General features: G+C 30.6%; 3 protein-coding genes across 6 annotated transcripts; 2 read left to right on the top strand and 1 right to left on the bottom strand.

The window, feature by feature from the left end:
* The first annotated feature begins 384 nt into the window (after nt 1-384).
* On the top strand, nt 385-2,003 carry jhamt (juvenile hormone acid methyltransferase). The gene is made up of 5 exons (XM_035867771.2): nt 385-571; nt 709-880; nt 1,125-1,257; nt 1,558-1,705; nt 1,789-2,003. Exons 1-5 carry the CDS (start codon nt 385-387, stop codon nt 2,001-2,003), a joined length of 855 nt encoding a protein of 284 aa, XP_035723664.2.
* An 8,174-nt stretch (nt 2,004-10,177) lies between these two features.
* On the bottom strand, nt 10,178-18,986 carry Plc21C (Phospholipase C at 21C). 4 transcript variants are annotated; one of them, XM_035867726.2, is made up of 19 exons: nt 18,768-18,986; nt 17,671-17,831; nt 17,268-17,414; nt 16,333-16,604; nt 16,159-16,243; nt 15,639-16,056; nt 15,418-15,538; nt 15,119-15,314; nt 14,693-15,035; nt 14,378-14,569; nt 14,033-14,242; nt 13,624-13,943; nt 13,220-13,537; nt 13,099-13,143; nt 12,769-12,976; nt 12,460-12,682; nt 11,981-12,296; nt 11,601-11,792; nt 10,178-11,530 (listed from the first exon to the last, which is right to left on the bottom strand). In XM_035867726.2, exons 1-19 carry the CDS (start codon nt 18,823-18,825, stop codon nt 11,408-11,410), a joined length of 3,948 nt encoding a protein of 1,315 aa, XP_035723619.2. In that variant the 5' UTR covers nt 18,826-18,986; the 3' UTR covers nt 10,178-11,407. The 4 variants fall into 4 exon arrangements, with proteins under 4 accessions (XP_035723619.2, XP_035723620.2, XP_085517968.1 ...); XM_035867727.2 differs by having other exon boundaries at nt 12,772-12,976; XM_085661842.1 differs by having other exon boundaries at nt 18,875-18,942.
* Nucleotides 18,037-19,153, top strand: LOC146872498 (uncharacterized). Its single transcript, XM_085661843.1, has 2 exons — nt 18,037-18,321; nt 18,936-19,153. The coding sequence occupies exons 1-2, from the start codon at nt 18,070-18,072 to the stop codon at nt 19,062-19,064; spliced, it is 381 nt and encodes a 126-aa protein (XP_085517969.1). The 5' UTR covers nt 18,037-18,069; the 3' UTR covers nt 19,065-19,153.
* The last annotated feature ends 450 nt before the right edge of the window (nt 19,154-19,603 follow it).

Raw genomic sequence — 19,603 nt, 5'->3', positions numbered from 1 at the left:
AGAGTGTGGTTTAAAGAAAAAAGAAGTAAGAGAGTAAGAAAAAAATGAAATGAAACGGGTAAGACGAGAAGAGGAAAGGAAAAAGAGGAAAGGAAGAAAGAAGAGGAGAGAGATAGAGCAAGAAAGTTGCTCTCTTGTGTAGGGGAGTCACCGAATATAAATACGAAACTCGGGTCGAAAAGTCAGTAGTCAGGAGGTTCGCGGGCATGGTATTGAAGTAATATATACATTAGTTTCTTTATATACATATATACATATATATGTATATATATATATATGTACGTGCATAAGTGCACAAATTGTAAACGCGCTTCTATACCCTCATTATTTTCTTCATTTTTCATTTGGGAAAAGTGCTTGGGGCAACGAGTTAGATGTATTAAGATGGAGAAAGTCGACGAGTATTTGAATGCAAGCAAATTACAATATCACGATACCTCCGAAATCGTAGAGGAATTTGACAAAGAGTTAAGGGAGATGCATGGACGATGCATCGACCTTGGTTGCGGCCCAGGACAAGTTACTGTAGAACTGATCTTACCAAGATTGCCACGGGAATCCGTGATAATCGGTAAGATTTATTTGCAAATTTTTCATTTAACCATATGATTATAACATTTCTTCTCGTGTAAAATAAAAATGTAGGAAAAATTTCATGTTTTTCTATGTTAAAACTTTTTTTTTAATATCCAACGTATTCTCTAATAGGAGTTGATGTATCAAACGCCATGTTGGAACACGCAACGAAAAATTATCGCGAAAATCCACGCCTATCTTTTCTTCATCTGGACATTGAAACCTCAAATTTGCCGCAGGAACAAATAGCACGATACGACAATGCCGTCTCCTTTTACTGTCTTCATTGGTGTCACAATACGCGGTATTCTCTTATCTCCTCTTCTATTCTCTTCTCTTTCCTATTCTTCTTTTTATCTTCCTTTCTTTTCTCTTCTCTTCTATTCTCTTCTCTTCTTTTCTCTTCTCTTTTCATTCCATCTTGATTAAGATCTAAAAGTTATAACGAACGATAGAAAAATCGTCTGAAGAGAGAAAAAAAAAAATAAAAAAGAAAAGAAAAGAAAAGAAAAAACTATCGATATCAGATCTTTCGCTTACGTGCTTAGACTGGCCTTCGAGAATATCTTCAAATTACTTCGACCTGGTGGCAAGGCATTGATTATGTTCCTCGCATACAACGACGGTTTCGATGCCTACGTCAGAATACACGAGAATCCACGTTATCAACCGTACATGCAGGTATCGTATCGATCTTTATTTCAATCCTGAAATTTCTCTTCTTCGTAATTATATTTGCTGAATTTAAAAATCGCATAAATATCAATTTAAAACTGAATGACCAATTCGTACCTGATCTGTACAATTACAAATTTTAATAATAAATCACTAAACTATAACAAATTAAATCGATCCCTTCTCCTTTAATATTCGATCTATTAAATTGATCTCGACGAACAAATCGAACGAATGAATTATATTTCGTTTATCCTCGATAATGATCTTTATCCTTTTGAAATATCGTGAAAATACATATTTCAGGATGCTCATAAATTCGTCCCGTATTTTCATCGTAGCAACGATTCAAGAGGCGCTCTTAGATCCATCCTCGAGGATATTGGATTCAATGTTCTGCATTGCAGCAAACGAGAAAAGAGCTTCGTATATCAGAACATTCAAAGTTTAAAAAGTAAAATAAATTTATCGTATGACAATGCAAATGAGTTTAATGAACGATCGAATTAATCCCGATAAATGATCTCGTTATTGCAGAACACGCATTAGCTGTAAATCCCTTTATATCGAGAATACCAGAGGGTGATTTAAAGGAAGAATTCGAAGACATTCTGATCCGAGAAATTATCAGCCGAAAAATTCTATTTCCAAATAAGGCCGACAAATGTCAACAAGAGTATAGCGTATTAGATAGATATCACATTTTGGTGACGTATATGGAGAAACCTTATACTAACGTAACTATGAAATAAATAATAAAAGTATCTAATGTCGTTCGATAAGAGAAAAAAGAAAGAAAGAACGATAAAACAAAAAAAAAAGAGAAAAAAAAGAAAATAAGGAGGAAAACATAATAAGCAAATGAAAACGATGTTACAGATATCAACGCGTTATATCATAACGCCTTTTAATTAGAAACCACTGATAGAAATTGAAATGATAAAAGGAAAAAAGATAAAGATTAATGAAGAAAGACAGAAATAAAGAAAGAGTAAAAAAAGAGAAAAAGAAAAAAATGAACGATTCAATGTCCTACGACAATAAAGTTTATTGTATACTGTGCCTTTAATTTTACAATACAATACAGCCATTTATAGAATATCGTTATAACTCTTGAATCATCATGTGGTATCGTGTGTGGTTTCTTATCCACCAAAGCAGGTAACAACTTTTTCTCTAAATTCCTTTCTTCTTTTTTTGTCTAGAAAATACATCCAGTTTGACGGCTTATCTTATGGTTTATTAACAGCAATTTTATACATATATATATGTATATATATATATATATATATATATGCGTATAATATATAAGTGCGTGTGTATTGTGTGCGTATATATTATATATCGATACGCAATCTATTATCCAAATTTTAACATGCACAGGGAAAGGAAAATATCTTTTTATTACAATTTTGTAAACGAATGTTCGTTCGTTTAATTCTTTTTCCTTAAAGCATGTTTCAATCCGAATATAACAATCGTTTTAATTTACAGCGCATCATCTCAGAGTCTCTTTTTATCTTTCCTTTTTTTCCCGATGTATACACACGCACGTATATACAATATATGTATATTGTATATTATATGTTAATTGCAAGTCGCAACAATTAGATAATTTTCATAAAACGAGATTAAAAAGGAAGACTTAAAAGGAATACTTAACGCGTTGGAAGCATTAAGAACGAGATCACGCATGCGAAAGTATTTTATCAATATACACAGATTTATCTTTTTCTGTAACACAATGATAGAGATAAATTGTAAATTAGATATACATACATTATCAATGATGACTATTGATATATATTCATTTCTTATCAAGATCTGTATTCTATTAATTTGCATGTCAGCTGCGAAATAGGAAACATCGATTTTTCACAACACAAATCTTTCATATATAATTTCGATCTACGATACTTAATTAATATAAGTAAGTAAGTAAGTAAGTAAGTAAGTAAGTAAGTAAGTAAGTAAGTGTGTGAGTAATAATTCATTAATAATGTTGCAGACGGGGATACATTGACTCGATTATTGACACGATAATTGTAAAATCTTATCGGTCATTCCGAAATTGTCTATATCTTTATCACTTCAAATTCACTTTTTTTTTATTTCCAGTTAATTTACAATAGCGCATTTGAGATTAGAATAAAAGAGTTTCGATTGTTTTAGAATCGTTCGTTCGAAATATAGGAGAGCCTTTCAGGATTAAACGAGTATTGCTCGTAAAGTGATCCTAAACTGACGATTCACCTTATCTCATATGCCTTAATTCTTAATTACATATATGCGATAGGTATAATAGGTACGTACATTTATTAATTACACTCTACGACGTTACAGTTAACGAAGCGATATATATATATATATATATATATAAGTATATAATATATATATATGTATATATATGTATATCGAGTGCGTTACTTAACTCGTATATCCTTAATCGTAGAAAGAACATCGAACATTGAAAACGTTTAATTTCTTAATTATTTAAATATTAGTTTTTTTGTTTGTTTGTTTTTTTTTCGTTTTCTTTTTTTTCGTTTTCTTTTTTTTATGGGAAAGGAAAAAACAAATGTTTGGGGGTATCGAATGATGAAGGATGATCAAGGGCAAGGCACAAGTGAATGAGAGGAGAAATTATTTTTAGATGAAAACTAATAATCTCTTTGTTGTCTTAATAATCCTAGAGCCGAATTGATTTTCATTTTAATTCATTTTGTCTATCTCTTTAAATATCATTGACTTTCGCTTGGACACCTACTGTGTACATACATATATATTTTATACGACAGTAATGGACAAATATCTCAATTCGATTGACGATTAAATTTTTTTGTTTTTATTTCGTAATTGTAACGCAAAAGAAAACGATTCAATGATTATTAGTATATACGGTGTAGTTCGTCGATGTATTTTATTCGTCGGGTCATACTCGACTCAATTTTTTTTCGACATTGACCAACTGCCCCGAAATAAAATTATAAATAATATTGATTGTACGCGATGTAAAGGAATTTTTCTTTTTGTATAGTTTAAAAATGCCTATAACATTTTATGCATATTTTATTATCGGTAAGAAGAAAAGCAAATAAAAAGAAAAAAAATAGAAGGGAAAAAAGGGAAAGAAAAAACAATATAGAGATCAGTATTATAATGTTTTTTCGAGCACGTAAAAGTTAACGATTGAAATGTGAGAAAAAAAAAAAGAACTGAAAGATCATCAATTGTGCGAGGGAAATTTGTCTGTAAAAAATTATTATGGATAATAGAGATTTGATTTAAGGAAGGAGGAGGATATGATCGGAGAATAATAAACAAAAAATAAAAAAAGAAGAACAATGCATGAACACAACAAAAATCATTATTTACGACATAATCACATATACAAAATTGGAAGAGAAAAAGAAAAGGAAAAAACTAAAATGAAATGCATAGAAAAAGAAATATGTGAAACGAGTATTGGACTCCTATATTATAAAATTCATATTAAATATATCTGTTAATCGTGTATCACATGAAACCATCGGTAGAAACACGAGGGAATAAATAATAATAATAATAATAGTAATAATAGTAATAGTAATAGTAATAGTAATAGTAATAGTAATAGTAATAGTAATAGTAATAATTAAAAATGAATGGAAGGAACACGACATAACAAAAGTGGAACAATTAAGAGTTACAACAATTTTTAAATATTAACGCGTCGATCACGATATACTATTTTTGAGGAAGACAACATTTTTGAACTATCTATTTGCTATTTAGATGCAAATAAAAATTCGAAGAATATGTGTGTGTGTATATATATAAAACAAATGATATAATATATTTTCATTTGTAGAAAAAAATAAAGATATAATGTAAGAGTTAAAATTGATCTTGATAAATAAATCGATAAATAAAAATAAAGTTTTTTTCTTTGAATTTCTATTTTGAAATGGAAATATCCCCATACATATATTTTTCTTGTGCATACGACAACAACATTGATCATTACCTAAAAATCATATATTTGCTTCGTTCAATTATGATCCATTCTTATTTTGATTATACGCAAATATTTAATTTCTAAAAGATAAATCGTATAACGTGATCAATATTAAAAATCAATCGATTAAGAAATATTATTTCGTTGATGAATATAATAAAAATTTTCTTCATCCCTCATTATCAATTTACAAAAAGAGATAGACATACGAAAAAAACAGATTACATTATACTCTTATATTTAAAATTCTAATAATTGTTTACGTTTGAATAAAAATAAAGTTCAGACACAACGTTATACGATTCCTCCTATATATATATATATATATATATATATATATATATATATATATATATATATTCGCATTTAACTAATAATCGACACGAGATCGATCGAACTAATCTGTAAAAAATCCCTGATCCATCTAATTAGAATACTTTGGATAAACGGAAGAAGAATACACAAATCTCGAGAGAAAAAATATTTTCACTTTCGAAAAAGTAAAGAAAACAAAAGAAAAAAAAATACTAAAACTACAAGAAATGAAAACGAAAATGAAAAAAAAAAGAATATATAATAATAATAATAATCTTTCACTGTATCCAACTTATACAACTAATACAATACATATTATTACATCGTACCGTGAATCGACGTGAAGCACATCTCCAAAAAATCAACTTTGGAAACATATTTGATACATATTCAGGTACGGAAAATCGTTGTTACATATGATAGTAAATATACAATATATTCGACGGAGATCAAAGATCGATCATAAAGAAGCATGAAATATAAGATCTATTTCTTAACGCGTAATGGAAGATCCGAAGAAATAAAAAAAAAATATATATATATATCCATTGCACGTCTACGATTGACTTTCTTTTTTTAAATGCACATCATTTTCTTATTCGAAAAAAATTAACCAATGGATTGTTTAAAAAAATAAATAAAACCAAATGATTTTTATACGATCTTCCGTAGGCCGTACAATGATACTGTACAATAATTTATACAATGTGTGTGTATATATATATATATATATATATATGTTATGCATATATCCGATATATATATATATATAATTTCTCTTTGTACAATAAAATCTTTGCATTCGGAGAAATCGTACTTTCATATTACGTATTTACGTATATTAACAACAACTTAAAACCAAGATAAATGATTTAATAAGTTTGGCAAGATCGCAGCGTTAAATTTAACGGTTCAACTTGATTGATCGACATGAAAATTATTGATAAATCATGATGTGTTGTAACTTGATTGGCACTAAGGAAATATATATATATATATATGTATATATATATCAGTGAAATAGTGTATTGCATTCGATAAAATCAAACTAGTAAGATATTTTTCTAAAAAATAGCTGTTACACACCAGGTCTAACTCGTAATTCTCTATTCTACTATTAACAACATCAACAGCAACAACACATAATATATTCAACATCGACAATATATATATATATATATATATATATATATATATATATATATATTATTTTAACTATATATACAGTGGTATATATATATGTGTATATTTATATAATATGTATATATCTCTATACGTAATATAACAAATACACAATTTTTATGTACGTGTATACACATATTACATAATATAAAAAGAAAATCTGTAATATACATCTGCTGTTCTGTATATAAAGTATCTTGTATGATAGACGTATACAAAGATACGATAATTAATTAATATGGACAGTTAATACAGTAACAAAGAAAATTCGTATAAAAAGATATGCAATAGGAGTCTAAAACAATATGAGTAACCTTGAGAAAGTTTTAAAAAAAGGAAAAGTTAAGATTAAAGGAAATTAATGGCAAAGAATCAATCACACTGGAAAATAGGATATGTCTATGCTTAAACATATTCAAAATATAAAATCTTTCACAATTGATTATACCCAATAATTATAAATGATCTAAATATAGTATAATATCTCATCTTTTCTCTCTCTCTCTCTTTTTCTCTCTCGGCCTCTCTCTCTCTCTCTCTGTTTCTCTTTCTCTGTCTCTAGAGATTCTCCAATAGAGCGTAACAGACTGTAAAGTCACACATAATTCTTTCTAATGTATATAACATCGATGTATACGTATACGTACATGTTTTCGTGGGATAATATTAAATACGGCACACATTTATATGTATCTGCAACATTCTCATCTTTTAACAAATCGTACTCTTGTTTACTGCTTAATTTGTTAATATTAATATTTACTAGGTAGAGACGAAACCAAGTGTGTTACCACCTTTTTTCTCTTTTTAAATGCTTATCCACCTGTAATCATTGTCATTCTTAAATTAAATATCTGTTCCTTTTCAATTAAATTTGAGCGAGCGCAGTCGTTAATAATAAAAAAAAAAAAAAAAAAAAAAAAGATTAATTCTCTTTTACGTAAAACTCTTGTAAAGCAAAATTTATTAATTATATTTAAAGATATAATACGAAAAAGGAAAAAGTTCATATTTCATCAATTAACGATCTCACATATGAATATTGTTACTGCACGGGCACGATGCAATTTTTGTTATTTACTTTGCAAAATTTTAAATTTAATCTCTTGAAATAATTGAAAATCAAATGGAATTTTGTAAATATTTATATTATATATATAAATTCGTGTATCGCTCTGAAGAATATAATTTATTGATTTCTAGAAAACAACGATATCATTAAATCATCTCTATTTGAAAATATCTATCGACATTTATGACAACAAATCGTTCTCGAAATAATCCCGTAACATCACGCGAACGAGAATATTGGAATTTGCAGACGTTAAATGCCATGAGATCACGTATTCGAAGTATATATGTATATATCTTCCTTTTTTCTTTCTCTCTCTCTCTCTCTCTATATATATATATATATATATATATATATATATCGATTATATCATGTACTAGATTAGAAAAACATTGACGTTAGGATTGACCCGTCGGATGTCGGGTGGTATATTTCTTTTTTCTTTCTTTCTTTCTTTCTCTTTCTCTTTCTCTTTCTCTTTCTCTCTTTCGCGCGAGCGACATGTTTGAAAAAGCTTAACGTTGAAATGTAAAAAAATATCCCGTTGAAATAAATAAAGCGGCAGCGGCAAAGTATCAACGATAGATCATAGTTTATCAACAGCCCTTCATTTGGGCTCAGTCTCCAGATCGAAGGGAACAATTTACACACATATATATATATATATATGCAACCCTTCGGAAACTTAAAGGACACAGTAGCAACACGGCGCCTCGCTAAAATAATTCAACAAACGTCTACATTGCATAAATATCGTAGTCTTTTTTTCTTTTCTATAAATCCATCCACTAGTATATAGTAATAGTAGCAGCTCTCGACAACTCGCGATCGATTGAAAGTTAGACACACAACAAGATTATACATACGCACGCACGTAAGCACCTACGCACGCACGCACGTACATGCACACACACATACGCGCACATAAGATAAATTCTCTTAAATAGATCACTCGGACAAGATAATATACCCTAAGTCCATTTACAATTATAATCAGATTTCTCTTGTACGATTACGATATAGCTTATATTATTACATATATATATATATATATATATATATATATATATATATGCCTAACTTACATAGTTAAACATATACGATAGAAACAATAAGGACAATGTTACATAAAGTAACATTTTTGATTGTCTTCCTCGAAAGAGGTTCCGCTTGTTGTAGTCAATACAATCGATGACTACACAGCATGAAATTTATACAGATCATTCTTGTCTTTACAAATAAACTTCCCCTCCTTTCTAATCATACTTTTCTATAATGAGAATTTACACTTCTCATTCATGGAATATATATATATATATATCTTGTTTTAGGAACAGAAAATATATATATATATATCTTCTGTTCCTAAAAATTCCAATTTTTACCATTGATAATCTTAATAAACAAATTTGTAAAACAAGAAGTATTTGTATATATGCACGTGATACACAGAAAATCTGAGATTATCTATTTTTTCTCGTATTATTCTTCGTTTTCTTATTCTTTTTTTTTTCTTCTCTTCTTTCTGTTTTCTTCTTCTTCTTCTTCTTCTTTTTTTACTTTAGTGTTCTTTTCTTTTTTCTTTTTATACTCTTTCGCGTCCAAACAAAATTTACGAATTATCTAAGAACCCTTTCGTAAGAGATCACAGCGATGTTCTTCGCGATTTGCTATCAAATAAAAGCTGACAAACGAATGTAAAAAATACATGATTAATTTGTCAGATATATATATATATATATATATATATATATATATATATATATGTATATATATAGATATATATATATATATATATAGATAGATATTATATAAATTTACTCTTGTATGTGAAAACATACGTATTACATTCTAAAAAAAATTCATTATCGAGAGCGTAAGATCCAAATGGAAAATAATAATTTTTTCTGATATATTCAGAATATATACCAGATTTCATTTTTAAAAATGTCTTTAATATGGAGTACTTTCAGTCAAAATATATATATATACACATGTGTACATATATATATATATGTATATATACATATACATATCAGATCACGTAAGCGCTCTTTCAGATCTTCGCTATGTCTCAACGATTCTCTCTCAGGCCTAAGAGAATTCGTTCTTGACTGTGATCTGCCGATGTCTGACGAATATGATCAAATCATTTTGATTATAGATCATTGTAATAGACAACATTTTGGAACGCGATTCAGAAGTAGTCTGGTTTAATTAAATAACGCCTTATGCATATAACAACAAGAATAAGTGTTAGCACTTAGGAAGATTTACTCTCTTATTTAGAATTATATATACTCTCTTCTTCTCTCCTCTTTCTCCCTCTTTCTCTCCTTCTTTCTCTTTCTTTAAATACATACATACATACATACATATATATATATATATATATATGTTTTCTTTTTCCACACTTTCCTCATACTTAATAACAATGAAAACGGAAATCAATGTTCCATTAGTTTTCAATGAATAGTATCTCTTTAATACTGTATAAACAACGGCAGATTTAACTCGGTTGTTTGAAAACTTCTCACATAATTTATTTCTTTTCTGTTTAAAGAATCGATGAAATGTTTTTCGATAATGAAAAGATCGAAAGGCAGCATGCTCATATGCTAGGTAAACCTCGATCGATCCAAACTCAAATTCAGTTTCAATTGCGTTTATTCATTCGATTAATAGTACGTATATATACGTGTGTACATACATACATACATACATACGTACATATATACATACATACATACATACATATATATATATATATACTCATATATATATCCAAAGTATTTCAATGGAAAGTGGCCATCAGGATTATTATATAATCTAAGCGATTTTTTCGAAATTTATCAGGACAGGTCAATTTTATTATTGATAGGAGCAGATTCTTATCGTATATTCATTCATTTCGAGCTAACCTCCTTAAAATTCCTAAGTGATAACGGAGGTCAAATGGTGTGTCATTCGAAAGATATTTTAATTCTCTTTACGATGGTGCTATATCTTCTTTTTTTTTTTTCTTTTCTAATTTTGAGTTGATCAGTTTTCGATAAAAACAAAATTAACCTATCTCAGCGTTTTTTCCTTTTTTTTTTTAAATCATTAGATTTCAATCCCGTTGGACAATTCGTTTGGATACTCTATATATATGTGTATGTGTGTGTGTGTATATATATATATTTATGGTACTAACGTAAGAGATAAATTTATCTAAGAAGATATAAAATTATCTTATACGTCATTCGAATTTTAAAATCGAGACGTTAGACATTAAAATCTCATTTTATGTACACACGATGTATGTAGTATTGAGAGCTTGCTCATCGAAATTTCTACAATTGACGAGCTGCCTAAGATCATATTCTCTTTCTCTTTCTCTCTCTTTCTCCCTTTTTTTGTTTTTTCTTTACTTTTCAGAAAGTATATCTGCCGTTTAACAAATCCACTTTATTCTATCCTGCCATCGTCGGATAGAGTTTCATCAAGAGCTATCCAATGTATCAACATCGTCAGTATTTTCATTTGGTATATTGTCCAAATTTTCACTGAGACAATGTAATGTATAGAATATCATTTCGTTTCATTAATTAATATGTATTCTCACTGAGTGATTCAGGCATACTTGTACCACCTGAGGGTGATAATGGTAACTCTCCACTGTCATATTTACTACAACGACTATTATACTCTGCCTGCAGAGTGGCTTTTACCTAAAAATTGATATATCATATCATTATAAACCATAGAGAAAATATTTTTATGTGGAGAAGAAACTCTTACATTAGCTTTTTCCTCCTCCAACCTCTGTCGGACCTCTTCGTGTTGCCTTTCCAACTCTGCCTTCTTTTTCTCATAAATTTTTTTCAATCTAGTACATTCGTTAACACCTTTTTCCACTGTCGACTTAGCGACTTCTCTCTTCATCCGATCTAATTCGGCCTTGTCCTTATGTACCTTAGCTAACTGTTTGACCTGTGTATTTTAAGGATATAATATATATGTATAAGAATTTTGTGTGGAAGAAAAAAGAAAAAATAACAAAATAACAAATCTACTAAACGTATTCTATTTAACATTAAGATCTTTTTTAATCATTCTCTTTTTTCCGTCTCAAAAGGAATGAAATCAATCGAAGAAAGAAATATAAATGAAGCATATACCTCGCCGTGTCTACTAGCTTGAAGTTTACGCATAACATCAGCCGTTTCCCTTTCCTGTAGAACTCTTAATGTTTTCAATTGATTCGATTGCGACGTACGCATTACCTTCTCTATTGTGGTAAATACGCTTTCATGATATTTTTCTTGTAATTCACGTTCCTGTTGTATATGTGCTTTACATACAGCCAATAATCGTTCGCTTTGACTTCTAGGTAAACCTCTTGATAGACCTTCAACGCCTTCACGATTTTCCATATCAGAACATTCGGAAGTTTCTGCCAGAGTTATAGTACTTAAACCAACGTCGCTTGAGAAGCTATTCGAGAAAAAAATAAAAAAAAAAAAAAAGAAAAGAAAGAAAAGAAAGAAAAACAAAAGCATCAATTTAATTATTATTTCAAATAAGTAAATCAAACACAACATACATATATATATATATATATATATATATATATATATATATATACATCGATACTAACATGTTTCTACTTGATAATCGTTTCACCAATTTATGACTCATGCAAAACTTAGACTTATGCTTTTCTCCATCAAGAGAACCCTTTTGGGATTGTATTCGTATTTTTTCCTTCTCATGTTTTTTTCTTAAAGATTCCAACTTTTTCTCAAGCTCTGACTTCTTCTCCTTTACGAGTTTATTTTCCATAAGTTTGTCCAAAGATTCAGCAACTATCTCTTCGCTCGCTAAACGGAAAAAAGAAATATTGTGAATGCTATCTTTGTTTCTTTTTTAGTAATATTTACGTACTGATATCATCCTATATACTTACTACTACTACTACTAGCATTGACCGGACTTTTATTTGCAGATGCATCAACGAATTGGACTACAGGAGATGGTGCATTATCTTCAACTTCTGGTGTTTCAGAAGTATTTATACCAATAATCGATGGTCTACCATGTGTACTGCTTGTTGTTGGTTGAAGACCTGGTAATTCACCTACTGATTGCACTCGTTTTGTCTTAACAGTCTCTTCCTGAACAAAAAAAATAGATATATTTAGAATTGAGACAAACGATAGAAGAAAAGAGAAAACATTTGAGAAATTAATAAGATTTAATTAATTGATTAGCGAATTTCATTATTATAATAACTTACGGTCGATTTAGAAACAGTTGGTGCTTCGCCAACTTTATCTTTTTCCTATAAAATGTTAGTTTAAGGGTTAGTGAATATTGCCGTGTTAGTTTAATATCATTTATCAATCTTCAATACTCACCTCAATTTCTTCAGAAGGTTCGTCTAAACAATCAGTAAGAACCATTAATTGCTTCTCTCTCTTTTCCACTTCGCTTTGATATTTTATCGGATTAGCCAAAGCTTCAGCTAATTCACTAAGGCCGTCTGGTACGTAATCTTTGACAATCACATGTAAAAATAGACTCGCTAATGGTAATGGTTGACCACATTCTGTTCTAAGCGCAACGTGTCGATATCCTGGACACAATCCCACAACAGGTAATACTCTATGACCAATCAATCGACCAGATTCTTCATATGCAGCTATTCTGATGGAAGCTAATTCTGGTAATACTACCTAATGTAAATCAAACATATTTCCAATGATTATTAATCATTTAATAATGTCAGGTAAATTCGATCGAGAGAGAAAGAGTTTCTTGCCTTTTTAAATACGAATGGTTCCTCGTCGTAAACAGGATTGATTCCATTATTAGGAACAATTTTCGTACGAAATTTTTTCCTCACTGTGTCCGCTGGAAGACCAAACATATCCACCTCAACATATGTGCCTACTCTTTTATCAGTCAGAAATTGAGCTGATATCACATGAATATGTACTGTCCCTGCTATGATACCATCGACCGTTGATTCCGCAAAAGGATCCAAGCGACGATCCTTCCGTCTCATAAATTCTGGCTTTAATATATAACCAGAACGTTGATTATATTCAAAAATTCCCAAATTTAATTGCATCGCCAGATCTAACGTGTAAAATAATCAAATAAATATAAAACTTTCTGATACTTTTATACGCTTATGTAATTATATTATAATAACACTTATTACTTACCAAGTGTTTGATAATTTAGGGCAACTAATTGGCAACCTGCATTCCAAAATACCTGAGGCATAAAGTTACTCGAATCAAATCGTGTTCCGGCTGGATAAACTCTCGACAATTGATGTTTATTATAATTAACAAATTCCAATGGTCTTTCCTTTAAAAGTGTCGTGGCCTGTTTTTCATCAAACGATGACATTTCATACATTCGATTTTTTTCTATAATGATAATAAAAAAAATAAAAAAAAAGAAAAAAAGAAAAAGAAAGAAAAAAAACACGATTAATATTAAAATATTCGTAATAAATATTATATAGGCACGTGTATATATTACGTTTCAACAAATATAATTACTTTCAGCCGATTCAAAACTATTAAAATGAACAGGTTGCACGTAATTGACTAATGCTGAAATTTCCGCTCCTGCTTCTGTTTCTTTCGCTGAAGTTGCTACTTTATCGGTTGCAGTAACTTTATCACCCATCCTGAATTTGATGTCTTCTACATTAGATTCATCTTCCTCTGTACTTGATTCGTCTTCATCATCTATATATATATATATATATATGTCAATTAAAAAATAAAAAAGAGAATTATTTTAGTAAATTAATGCACATCTATATCAAGATGCAATAATATTTGAAGTAATTTTTATATTTTGATAGATACCATCGTCTTCTTGCGTACTATCTCTACTATTCTGTCTCTGCTGAAGCATCGGTGCATGAGATACATCTCCATTTCTAATTTGTTGTTCGCCATTATTAACAACCCCATCGACTACTTCGTTTTCGGGTATTATATCCGGCGGTGGACCATTTTCCCCTTCAGCCGCTAAATTTACTATGCCATTCTCATCGGTTTCTTGAGGAGTTTCTTCACCATCCAATGGTAATGCATATGGCTTTTTATGATGCTTCTTATGGTGGTGATGATGATGTTTCTTCTTATTTTTTATTATAATTTTACGTTTAAGTAAAGCTGGAGGAGGTAATTCTTGTCCTGGTTCCAGCTAAAATATAAGATAAAATTAAAGTATCGTTTATTACTTAAATAACGATAAATATATAAATTTCGATATAAAAATGTTAATACTTTATGAGAATCGAGAGGTGCATCTAATAACATTTCACCAAATAATTCTCTACAATATTGCGCTATTTTAGCTTGCTGCCGTGGATTACAGTGATTTTCAAAACTAAGTATTACGGGAAATTCCGATGTTTTAAAGGCACTCTCAGCAATTGCCTCTATGACATCTCGTGCGTGAATTTCAGGTACAAATGTATACCTGAGAAAATCACATTAAAATAAATTAGAATTCCATTAAGGAATGTCTTTTTTTTTTTTTTTTTTTTTTTTTTTTTTTTTTTTTTTTTTTTTTTTCAAATTACCCATGAACAATAACTGGTTCATCAAACTTTCCATTCCAAAAGTCTAGTTCAACGCAGCGACAGCCAGCAAGTAAACATTGACGATAAATTTCTACTGAACTTTTTCCTGTAAGCTGATGACCTAAAATCGAAATTCATATTTATCCTTTGATAAAAAGAAGCTAGAACTAACGTATATACATAATTTATAAGGGATGCTTTTTCAGAGGCTCTCCATATACCTGTTAAATAAGTATTATGACTAGAATTTATAAAATAATGAGCAAGTGGTTGATCCATATCATCAGAAAGTTCAAATTTGGTCACAGCAACAATTGGATTATCCTCACTCATTAAATATCTTAGAAATCCATCAAAACTTAACTGTCCTCGATTGGCATTATATTTATTTGGTTCATATTGTATTATTATGTCTTTTGCTCTTGCTTCATTTGCATATGGATAAAGTATTTCATTTAATCGCGGATCCCTTTGCGTTTTATTTAAAAACTCTACAAACTGTTTAACGGACATTAATCTACGTTTTGTATTGCCCACAATTCCTTCAAATACTTTTTCTACATCTGATCTCTGTGTAAGAGATTTATAAAAATTAAAAAAATCTTCAAATTGGAATTTCTGAAGAGGTACAGCATCATTCTGAAAAGAAAGAGACATAATTACAACATAGCTTAAAAAATAATTACAAAGATAATAATATAATTTTAAAATATAATGATATAAATAAGAAAATAAACTTACTTTTCCAGATGGCAGACCTGATATATCAAGTGCTTTTTCTACGCGTTTACGATCTTCCTTATTTTGCGTAAACATTCTGATTATACTGAAATATAATTCAGTTTGAATATATTTAATAAGATCTATATATTACAATAAAAAATACATCAATTGTAATAGCAAAACTTTACGTACTTCTTTACTGGTATTTTGCCTGATTTATCAATTGTGAGTATTAATCTTGTGTGTGCCTTCTGCAAGAACATAGTTGTACTTGTATTGAGCTGTGTTAAATTGTATGCTAACTGCAGAAGTTGATCGGTCCAATGTTGTGCAATTTCAGCACGCGTTGTGCAAAAATTAATAAATGTCATATTAACAAAGTCAGATCCATAGCAAATTGTTACAGTTTTGTCTTCTAAAGAGTCTTGAGATCCCATAGTTACAAGAGATTTTAGTTTTGGATCCTGCAAATCAAATTATTCTCTACTTGAAGAAACAGACTTTATACGATATAAAAGTTAATATAATTTACTATCATTATATTTCCTAATACATTTCTCGTACATTTAATAAAATAAGCTAAATATAAGTTTCATTGTATTGCCATTATTCAAATGAGCACAATATTTAAACTGGATTATACATGTATAATACAAACCATAGGAATCTATTCATTATTATCTATATTGATTTATGGGAAAATTGATAATGAAAACTAGTTCCCTTTCTATATGACTACCATTGTTTTCAACTTGTATCCAAGATAGAAAGGAGAAAAAAAGATGAACTTATAGAAAGAACATAAAGTAGGTAATGTTCTATTTATACTTTTATCAATAATTATTATGTAGTGCTGTGCGTCATTATCATCTACTCAAAGGCATGGTTTAATTATAGATATCCCTCAAAGCAATATCCATATCTGTTGCAGTGATGCATATGTGCATTATTAAATACTCTTATCTTTCTCAGAGTAAGCACAGGTGATGGATATTATATTGCATACAGCATATGTAAGATGTCTTGCAAGTTTTGAGAAAAAATTAAAACATAAAAGTTTTACGCTCAAACAGGATAACAAAATTTATAATCAAAGTATAAAAGAGGAGGAGATGTAATATTACTACCTTTGGTATTTTGGCATATTTTCCTGTGCGCGTATCTCGTATTGTAGCTATGTCCAAGATGTCCATCTCATTATTTTGATCTACCCAATGCAGATAAAAACCAAATTTATCTACTTTCAATGTTACTGGCGTTGCAACTCCAGAATCCTACATAAATATTCATAAAGCATCGTAAATGTTAATCTATTCATTATTATATACTTATAATAATGAATATTCTAAAAAGTAGATGATATATAAAATCAACTTAGGTCTAGCAGAATTACAACTCATATGGCATACAAAATAGCTCCAATGTGCAGCATCAACTATATTCTACGGGTCAATTGTAGTATCGTATTGATACTAATACGAATGCTATATAATTGCAGTTAAACCATTTACTGAAAGGAAGCATACAAACCTCATCCCATTTAATAAACTTCTCTCCATCCTGTAGCTGCTGAGAGACCTCAACAGGCTTGGTCTGTACAGCGTTAATTTGGGCTTTATTGCCTGCCATCCTGACTTCGTGATACCGTACAAGTATATAATTTGCAGGCACTGAATAACTTTTAACATGGGCTTGAAAGGAAAGAAACGAGAGTCACGATGAATAAAAACAACGATGTTCGAGACCAGCAGCACAATATAATCTTGGATAATATTGTTAAAGAAGATGACGAAGATAACGACGAAGATAGGGATGATAAAGACAAAAATGATGACGATGATGACGATGACGACGCCGACGACGGCGACGGTGACGATGACGGCGGTGACGACGACGACGACGACGACGACGACGACGACGACGACGACAATGATGATGAAGATAATGACAATAAAGACAGTTGCAAGGGCCACGATGATGACCACAGAGACCACGACGACGACGACGACGACGACGACGGCGACGACGACGGCGGCGGCGGCGACGGCGACGACGACGGCGGCGACGACGACGACGACGACGACGACGACGTCGTCGACGATAGCTTCATGGATAACGTTTTCAACATCAGGGGCACCTCGTGGATCACCCCGTTACACTGACAGGCACACCAGTCTCATCGTACGCACGAAAGAAAATGATCTTGTGATTTATAAACGGCGTCGTCGTCGCCGTCCCTATTTCCACTCCCCTCTCCTTTCTTTCTTTATTCCTCTCAACCTCCGAATGATCTCCCTCTTTCTCTCGGACACACTCCCTATCTATCTCCCTTTCCCCAAGAGTGTGATCGAGCGAACGTCAAACTCTCTCTCTCTCTCTCTCACTCTCTCTCTCTTTCTTTTTCTCTTTCTCTCTATCTCTCTCACTCTTGCTCTTTCTCACTCTCTCAATCTCCTTCTCTCTCTCTCTCTCTCTCTCTCGTTCTTTCTATCTCGTTCTCTTTATCTCTCTTTTTCTCTTTGTAAAAGATAAAGTATATTTTCGCTCGACGTAAATTTTCTTAATCACAGCCGATTATCATCAACGTTAGCCCATTGACATACATATAGGAATAAAATAGAAAAGACCTGCATCGCGAGCAAAGTCAGACGCACGTGAATCGTTTGACACTCGTCCGGCCCCCATTCAGTGCACACTCGTAAAATAATAAAAATCCAACACGACTAACGCACACCTCATAATTATTTCGTATTCACGAACACTAATATGAAGTACATTCACTTTACTGATTCCAGAACTCGACATCCATTCGCGCGCCGTCGTACAAAAACCACCGAGCAGCAGCCGCTTATTTTAACTGCCGCCAACCGATACCAGATGGCACTCGCGAGGACAACTCTGAGACGCGCGGTTATCACGCTTAAATTGATTTTAATGCGATGCGCCGGTTTTAGCTTTGTTAAAGAAACCATTAAAAATATATTAGTTCGACCATGTTTCGTTGATGCTTACATATCCGACGATATATCGAATTTTAAATCTATGTACATATATATATATATATATACACATATATAATGGAATATTCGAGTTCTTTGTTTTTCTCTTTTTCTTTCTTAATTATATATTCATATTTTTCGAGGTATACCAATCGTCTCATTCAGAGATATATCTCTTCTATCGTATAAAAATTTTCCAAAATAATTTTGCATCCATTTAAAAGATTAATAAAAAAAAAAGGATGTTCTCATCGATACTACGATTATATAAAAATAGTTACGTTTATATGAACTTTGCGAGAAAATTCTGCAAATCAGTACACTCCCCTTATGTACACACTTTATCTAAAAATAAGTACACGCCCTACGATGAAAGAAAGACTAATCACCTTTACCACATCCATTAAATCGATCCGGCTTTCTCTCCTTGCTATTAAACTTAAGTCAATTTGATTTAACAAATG

The sequence above is a fragment of the Vespa mandarinia genome, chromosome 16 (genome assembly GCF_050613455.1).
Source record: "Vespa mandarinia isolate Hongniang chromosome 16, ASM5061345v1, whole genome shotgun sequence".
NCBI classification, from domain to species: Eukaryota; Metazoa; Arthropoda; class Insecta; order Hymenoptera; family Vespidae; genus Vespa; species Vespa mandarinia.
Note: the sequence above shows the minus strand (reverse complement) of the source record. Positions and strands in the feature narration are given on the sequence as shown.